General features: G+C 37.8%; 1 protein-coding gene across 2 annotated transcripts in view; it reads left to right on the forward strand.

Annotated features, from left to right (window-relative positions):
- The window catches only part of LOC102311972 (sucrase-isomaltase, intestinal), a 64,890-nt gene that overhangs the window by 38,539 nt on the left and 17,322 nt on the right, over window positions 1-9,029 (forward strand). For both annotated transcript variants that reach the window (XR_006053041.1, XM_042214513.1), the window contains exons 25-31: window positions 710-844; window positions 1,289-1,495; window positions 1,595-1,749; window positions 2,416-2,584; window positions 5,742-5,838; window positions 6,489-6,601; window positions 6,891-7,016. Coding sequence is in view for 1 of the 2 variants with exons in the window: in XM_042214513.1 (XP_042070447.1) it covers window positions 710-844; window positions 1,289-1,495; window positions 1,595-1,749; window positions 2,416-2,584; window positions 5,742-5,838; window positions 6,489-6,601; window positions 6,891-7,016 (1,002 nt within the window). In the remaining variant the exon portion in view is untranslated. The remainder of the gene's footprint in view (window positions 1-709; window positions 845-1,288; window positions 1,496-1,594; window positions 1,750-2,415; window positions 2,585-5,741; window positions 5,839-6,488; window positions 6,602-6,890; window positions 7,017-9,029) is intronic.

A 9,029-nucleotide genomic window follows, 5' to 3' on the forward strand; every position in this document is an offset into this window, starting at 1 on the left:
GTGTGTGTGTGTGTGTGTGTGTGTGTGTGTGTGTGTGTGTGTGTGTGTGTGTGTGTAAGTAACTGCATGTACATACACTATCAAGTATGTGTGGCTGTGGCAGTGTTTGTGTAAATCCTTGAGGTCTCCTTGGTCACGGGCACAACCTTACATTTATCACAAGACACTGAGTTGTAATAATTTCCTGCGGGTTAAAGGCATCTGTGCTGTTAAACCTAAATTCTGGTTTGTCATGTTCATCAGTCTCCTTTTGCCTAGTCTGACCAATGAACATAGCTCACTGCTGCTAAAGATAATTAGTTTCATACACACTAAAATATAAATCAATATTAAACAAGTCAGCCTGGAAGCTAAAATGTGTTTTATTTGATTACTTTATTTGATTTTTAAACAATTCATTCTTACTGTATGTTAGGGATGTTCTTGGTGACTAACTTGTTAGTGATGTAAAGAAGAGAAAAAAATAGACATAATAGACATAATAGACAAAAAATAGAAAAAAAAAGTGTGGACACTTTGGCTAACCTTAGCAATGCTAGCAGCAGCAATGCTAGCAGCAGCAATGCTAGCAGCGGTGATGCTGTCCACATCCCGATGTGTCATAAAGATGACACAGTCACATCGCCAGGCAGATCTGGGCTTTGTTCTCAATGGCTTCTGTAATCCCTGCACAAACACTTTCCTTCCTTAAAATTTATCCAATCCACAGGTGCTGACCCTGCAGAACCTTGACTTGATCTTGGGGGAGACGTATGTGGTAGAGTGGAAAGTACTACGTATTAACTGTCATCCAGAGGACAATGCAGATCAGGCTAAGTGCGAGGCCAGAGGCTGTATCTGGGATGTAAGTAGCCTACTGAATTTCTCATGTCGTAGGCTAACATACACATATCATTTTATTTTTCTGTCAAATAGTTGGAATTCTGTGTTCAAGGTAAATGATGAAAAGTGCAAATGCTTTCATTATATGGCAAATACTACTATGCAGACCAGCAGAAATCCAAATGAAGCATATTTGGATAAACATTTTGCTTTCAAAACTGCAGTAAATGAGCATCATCAATGCCCAAACACTTACACTTACCCAGCTTCTTTGAAACCTGTTGCTGGCATCAAATTCAAAGTTAGCACATATTAGAAATGCAATGACAATATCTCAGTTTGAACATTTGATTTGTTGCCTTCCTAACAATTGACACTTAAACATAGCCTTTTGGTGATTTGATGGTGTCAGTCTTGAAACTTTATTTCATAGTGCTCCGTTATGTTTTCTTTTTTCCCTACATAGCCAATTGCCATTGAAGGTGCCCCAAATTGCATCTATCCAGAAGACTATGGTTACAATGTCACATCATTAAGGGAAAGTAATGAGGGGATGACAATTGATATCATTCGGAACACAAAGTACAGGAGCAGTGGCCGTCCACAGTCCCGTGATATTGACACACTCCGTGTTGACATTAAATATCACAGCAGTGACATGCTGCAATTCAAGGTGTGTGCCTATTTTTTTGTTTTGTTCACGTAGTGGGGCAATAATTGATTCATGATTGATGTGCATAAATTGATGCAATAACAATTCCTCCACATGCAGATCTATGACCCAAATGATGATCGCTATGAGGTACCAGTGGAGTTGTCGGTTCCTACAACTCCTGAGACTGAAGAGAGCAATAGGCTTTACAGGGTCGCTATTGTCCAGTACCCATTCGGCATCCAGATTATTAGGAATAGCACCGGGACTATAATGTGAGTATCCAAAAGTTTTAGGTATGTTGAGGCTTTACTTTAATGGAATTTTTTTTTCATGTGTTAAAATGTGTTTTCAACACTTGTATTTATTTGTTAAATAAAGCATAAATAGATAAAGCATAGATAGATCGATATTCTCAGTTTTTCTTAAATAATACTAAATTGTCCCACCAAGTAATAAAGTCAAAAATAGGTTAAAATTTCCATTTCAACTATTTCAACTAGAAACTCTTTTATCCTAAAAGATTAAAGTAACAATGCTGAGTCAAACCCTCTGGTGCAGTTACGCAGTCACATGAGATATGCTCAGGAAAGTTTCTCAGTCCATCAGTGCCTGAAGTTGTTTCCGCTTGTTCAGCATTCATGATGATGTCACATGAAGCAGCACAGGTTTGGAGTCTATTCAAAGAATATTTCAAAGCAAGGGTGACATTATTTTGTAGTTAAACCTCCAATGTTTTTTTTTTGGAACCGTCAGCTGAAATTTTACTAATTAAAATTTATGTTGAAGGGGTGCCTGCAGTTGCCCATGGGTCTTTATGCCTATTTATTTAAACATAATGTGAATTACTACCTTTGACTACTCCTTACCACAACCACCACACGCCTTCTCTTTTCTTTCTCTCGTCTCTCATTGGTTTAATTCCCTGTCTTTTCTCCTAGTTGGGATTCATCTGTGCCGGGTTTTACCTTCTCAGACATGTTCATCCAAGTGACAACTAGACTGCCATCTCATTATGTTTATGGTTTTGGGGAAACAGAGCATAAAACTTTTAAGCACGATCTAAACTATCATACCTGGGGTATGTTCTCCAAGGACCAGCCTCCTGGTGTAAGTATACCATAAACACGTAATGTTTGTTTCATTGTTTCATTGAAACCATTTTTATGCTTGCTATGACATATGTAAAAGTTATGCAGTGAGTAGAGCAGGGCGATATGGCCAAAAATATTTATCACGATATATATTTGAAAATTTGCGATAACGATATAACCGACGATATAATTGATGCGAGACAAAATACAACTCCACAACATTACTAGCGCAAAAAGACAACCTTCCATTTATTTTCACTTAAACAAGAAGCTGTTTTTATGTACATTAAAGCTTTATAAAAATGTAACAGTGCAAATGCAAATTCCTTGCTGAAAGTTTAACCAAAAGGCATTTCCAGTAGAAATGGGCTGACATATCCTGAGCATAACCATGTATAATATCCACTGAAGTTAAAAAGAGCTGCTTTGCAACATTAAACTGCAGTGTGCAGTACGTATTTTTTGGACCATAAGGTGCACGGGATTATAAGGCACATTAAGCGAAACAAAGCAGTCAGATAAATCAAACTCATTCTTCTTGCTTCCTCCACTTCTGTACCATTGATTCATTAATGTTGAATTCTCTGCAGCTGCTCTATTCCCATGTTGTTGCAGTATATTAATGACTAACCTCATATTGTGGATGGATTACTCAGTTGTTCTCCTGACTGAAGTTTGGTGTTTACAGCATCCTGCCATGCGATTGCATTTGTCTCTAACCATGAAGAACCTTCACATTAACTTTTATAAGTGGAAAAGTGTTAGTGTTCGTCCTCCAGCACCGTTTATGTTATGCTAACATAGCTGTGTCGCTAGCGATCACGTAGCACATCATTATAAACCAGCTAGCCCAACTTCAGTAACCCTACAAACGTCACTGCTGTTTAGTTTCCTGTCTTCATTTATGTTGGAAGTGATAGCAGAGCTGTACGTTTGATTTTTTTCAGAAAACTCTCAGTCAGAACATGCTATATCATGCTTAGGTAACTAGCGAAACTAGCGAGCTAACTTCCGCTAGCTTCCTGCTAACTTCTAACTCCGTTAAATGTAATAACTTTTGTTTTCATGGATGCCTGGAAGTTAAACTTTATAGTTACACCTGGTAAAGCAGCAATGCTGATCGTTTTATTAAAGATGAAAGAATTTAGACAGTTTTTAACTCTAAGTGATGCTGCAGCGTTGTTTGACCTGAAGCATACGGAGTTTAGGACCCAGATTACTCCCAGATTTAAGAGCATCTCAGTCCGACAAATACGACAATAACGACGGCTGCTTGCATGTTCTGCAAAAAAATGTGCTTTGTTGTGTATCTGACGGACAAACACCAAACCAGTTCCACATCACGGAAGTTGCACCATTTTTACAAACCAATTCTGGTTCATCTGTTTCACTCAACAATCGGCCATGTGCGTATGAAAACAAAGGCACTGCGCACGCGCGTTTTATTCCCATTCTATCGCGATATTTCATTTTCCTATCGTTGCCTAACATTATACCGGTATTATCGTGAACGGTATAATATGGCCCAACCCTAGCAGTGAGTCTCTTTAACCTCCTAAGACCCCAAATCTTCCACGGCATGCATTTTTAATTTCTCTTTGATATTTGGGCACCAATGTGCGATGAATGTAAAAACAAAGAATTACCAGATTTTTTTTTACCTTATTTTTGTTTTTAAAAAAATAAGAGCCACACATGAGGATATTCGTTCAAAATTTTGATAGAACAGTAGCAGTATAATGTCCTCGTAAGTGGATATCAGGCCCTTGTAGAGCAAAATTGAGTATTTTGGTCTAAATAACCCAAAATGTGATGTCCACATATGTGGACGCCAGGTCCTAGGGGGTTATATGACTTGTAGAAATTGTGAAGAGTAAACCACTTTCTAGACTATGTAAAGTTCTCTCTTTTTCTTATTAATGATATTTGTGTTTCCATTGACATGACCATTTGTCATCAGGTTTGTCATCACAATTTCAAGGTCAGTTAGGATATAGTTCACATCACCATTATCAAGGATAATTGCTGAGCTTTTAAGATTACACCACAGGGTTCAGATAACTGTTATGGGACTTCTTGGGGAGGAAGAAAATTAAAGTTGGGGAGGAGGCCAAATAATTTAAAGATGGATAATGAAACACTTAAAAAATAATAGCTGAATCCTTGGTATATCAGAGCTAAAATATACTGTGGAGAGGGCATCTTCAGTCATTAAGCATGTAGAAATCCAGAGTATTTGAAGGAAAGGTTTTGTAAGGCACCTGAAAAACTGGTTAACCCAAATTTTGCTTTATTTTGAAGAGTGTCCATGGTTGAACTATTAGAGTCCATGTAAATGTTTCCAGAATGAAAATCCGTGTCTGCACATATGTTATGACAGAGTAGTCGAGAGAGACCACAAGGCTTCAACTCTGTTGTTAGTGAATTATCTAATGACCTTTCTCCCTCTTAAGCCACAGCCATCACACTATGTACCAGGGCCATAAGGACACACTCACACTTATCAAGAAGAGGCACACATCTAAACACAAGTGACACAAAGGCAGAGCAGGTCCTCAGCGACACTGTATTACAATTCAACAACTTCTTATGTACCAGAAGTGCAAGAGGCTGATAGAGTGTAACGTGCCCATGAGTCTCAGGATAGTGACATCTGAAAGTGGCAGATTCCCTGTCCCCCACCACCTTTCTGTCTGTCTTTGCCATGTCTGACTAGTTCTATTCTAATCTAAGCACTGAAGACAAGAGAACCTCTTGGATTTTTACTAAAGGAACACTAACTTGGCATTGAATAGTATGGTAGCAAACAAGCTACAGTCTTCTCATAATTAACTGGCTCCTTTACTTAGCATTCAAACTTTATATTTAAAACTTTTATTATGTGCACGTTAATTTACATAGAAGATAGCTGTAGGAATATGTTTCTCTTACTCACTCTGGGGAAAACTTCAGAATACAGAGAGTGCTGGGAGCAAGCCCATTATAGCTGGGTTGCTGTCATATCCATAAATAAAATTAGAAATGTACTGTCAGGTGAAAAGAAATGTGCTAAAAAAAACAAAGTTGTGCACAACTCAGCATTAGCACAAACCACACAGGGAAATTCCTTAACCAGCATTCACCCATTTCACACTGTGAACTTGATACTTACTTTTTTTGTCTCTCTCCTACAGTACAAGATGAATTGCTATGGAGTCCATCCCTTCTATATGGGTCTTGAGAATACAGCTGATGCTCACGGTGTGCTGCTGCTAAACAGCAATGCTATGGGTGAGAGAAGCACACACACACGCACAGAGTCCCACGGAACTTGCGCATGAACACTATTGCCAGGTCATGCGCATACACAGATTTAAGTGCATCCATTCACTTTCACATGTACACACAGTCATGCTCAATTACATATGCAAGTAAGCATTTAATAATTAATGATGAATTGCATCTTATAAGGTTTGAGAACAATTGCTTTGATATTTGCATAATGTAGTAAGCGCATCGCTGCCTCGGTATATTGTATTCATCCCATGAAACACAAATGGACATGCATCACACAAACTGTCCTCACATTTCTCATGAGCATAGTTATGCCTTCTGTGACATCGTGCTTGTAACCTATTGGATTATTAGACTGAATATTGTAGTCTAAATGTCTTCACTAAAAGTTTTTGTCGGCATTACTGTACACTGCTATTTATGCTAGTACACACTGTACCAAAATGAAATAAAATGTTTCGTTTGTTACTTTTGCATCTTCTCCCTCCTTTCTTGAATGCATGCTTTAAACACTAAAATATATAGTGGAAACACACAGAAACATACACACACACACACACACACACACACACCTAGGCTTCATGTAAATTTTTAAGTAACATATAAATTTTTAAGTAACAAAAATCTCTTTTATGCTTTGTTTGCAGATGTGACTTTACTGCCTAGTCCAGCTTTAACCTACCGAACTCTGGGAGGCATCCTGGATTTCTACGTGTTCATGGGTCCGACGCCTGAGATGGTGGTGCAGGAGTACACTCAAGTAAGTCTTCTTGGACTTGTGGTTTGTTTGTGCCTGTGTGCGCCTGTGTGTTTTGTGTCTGGCCCTGGGCCGCTGTTGATGGACTGCAGCAGCTGTGACTTCTTCGCTTCATTGCGCTCTCTCATTTAGCCAATCTAAACACACATATGCACACACACACACAGTGATACACACACACAGACACAAATAGTCAAACAAACACTTTATGGACACTGTCCCGTTTTCCTGCAAAACAACTTTTGCCTGTGCTTAACTGTTTTGGTTTCCTTGTTTGCTTTCTTCTGAACAGTTGATTGGACGACCTGTTCTACCTGCCTATTGGTCCCTTGGGTTCCAGCTCTGTCGCTATGGTTACGCGAATGACAAGGAAATAGAAACACTATACACAGAAATGAAGACAGCTGGTATCCCCTATGTAAGTTCCTGGTGAAAGATTTTTTTTTTGAGATGTCTGAAATCACCATAAGAACAGCACCAAACCAGCAAACTAAATGCAGTTCAGAAAATATCATTCAAAGAAAGTTCGCACATGTATAGTCGTATATTTGTTTATATTAAACACTTTTTTTTAAACTTTTTTTATTTTATTTAACATAACATGTGAGAAACAGAAAAAGTATGTTTGTAAGATCCTTCCAAAGGAAGCAAGATAGGTTGACACGTAGAATTTTCCTCAGGAAATAAATTATGAAAATAATCTTATTATACACCAAAAAAAACATACAAAATAATAACAAAAAAGCAGAAGAAGGAGAATAAATTAAGAAAGCTATTTAAAAAACTGATCTGTTCCAGATGTCCACTAAACAGTAGGCAAAATACCTACATCACTTGAATACTGGTAGCACTGTGGGTTTGCTACACCATAGTATCATTTTACCTCATTTTGGTCCCCTTACATACGCTGATGTGGTTCTGTAATTTGGATTTATTGGTAAATATAACTTCTTTCCAATTACACAGTGCAACTTCAGTATGATTTAGTCCATCTTGAGTGTTTGACCTTTTTTCTCTCTTGAGAAATGGTTGACAGTTTGTTCGTTTGACGTTCGTTTGACAGTAGCGCTGCTGATTGAAGTTCTGCCTTCTTTATCTAGCAAATCCTTTATCTGTGGTGAAGATGCTTTTTTTGTTTCTTATAGAACAAACCTGCCTAATGCCTTGGATCCAAGTGATCCTGTTTCTTCAAAGAGTGCTTTGCCCCTTTCTCTACAGTCAAACTATTATGTTCTGACAATATTTGACAATATATTTTGAAATCTAAGACAATCCCATATTTATTTATTTAGATTGGTGAACAATAATTGTATGTTTCTTAACTTCTTTCTCTGATAAATTAAAAAATTCACCTGCCAACCAAACACCTCCTTCTGAGCAAGTGAAACAACTTAAGGAACTCTGTCTGCAGGACACAATGCTTATACTCTCTATAAAACATGTGGCTCAATTACATAGCAGTATATTTGTCTGCTTTTGTCTGATTTCATTCAGTCACTGCAACTGCACAAGGAATTATTTCATTGGCTTCATCTGGACAAATGCAACCTGAAAGCTTATCCATTGTAGGTTGTATAGTGCAGAGCCATACACTCAGTGGAACAGACAGAACTAAACCCAACACAGTATCTAGCTATGTTTTTGCAGTATAATGATTGTATGTGGCCTGTAACTGAATTACATGAAATTGGGTTTTCGGGAGAAGAAAAATGGAGACGTGGACTTTGTGGATTACACTGGGTACATCCAGTTTAACCTAATCAAATGTGACCTATGATTTTATTTGAAATTCAATCAATTGTATGTTTCACAGCCTCTAGACATTTCCAGTTTGTACTACACATTTCCTCACAGTGAAAACTGAAGTGCATATTAGGGTAACATTTTGGCCAAAGATGTCCTATGAGGAAACAGGCCAGAACCGAATCCTCTTCATTATGCAGAACAGAACACAAGACTTTCCATCAATAATCAAGTGATCCCCAGAATATGCTTTCACAAAGCCCTAACCTGCAAGAAGCTGACACCAACCAAAAAGATTCCTGCATCATTAGGTGGAATGAAGGATTGCAGAAAATTCAGATACTTAAAAATGCTACACATCAGCTAGCTTTATACACGAGCCAGCATTAATCTTCCACAGACATTTTAGGCAACCAAAGCAGATCAAGTGTTATTTTCATTGGAAGAAATGAGACCCAGAAACAAATAAAACTCTCACGTCTCCTACATCCCATGTGTAGCATGCATTATAAGAATAGCGCAGCCGATTTGACATATTTATCCGCTACAGCCCAGCATATGACACCTGTGTATGAAAAGTTATCAGTTGTTATTATCATTATTTATTAATTAATTATACTTGAAATGTGCAATCCACTTGTATTTTTATTTTTATTCCTATTTATTCTATTTATCCCCTTCGTATATT

This window comes from Haplochromis burtoni, unplaced genomic scaffold, assembly GCF_018398535.1.
Source record: "Haplochromis burtoni strain Fernald_Lab_line unplaced genomic scaffold, NCSU_Asbu1 Contig_578, whole genome shotgun sequence".
Lineage (NCBI taxonomy): Eukaryota > Metazoa > Chordata > Actinopteri > Cichliformes > Cichlidae > Haplochromis > Haplochromis burtoni.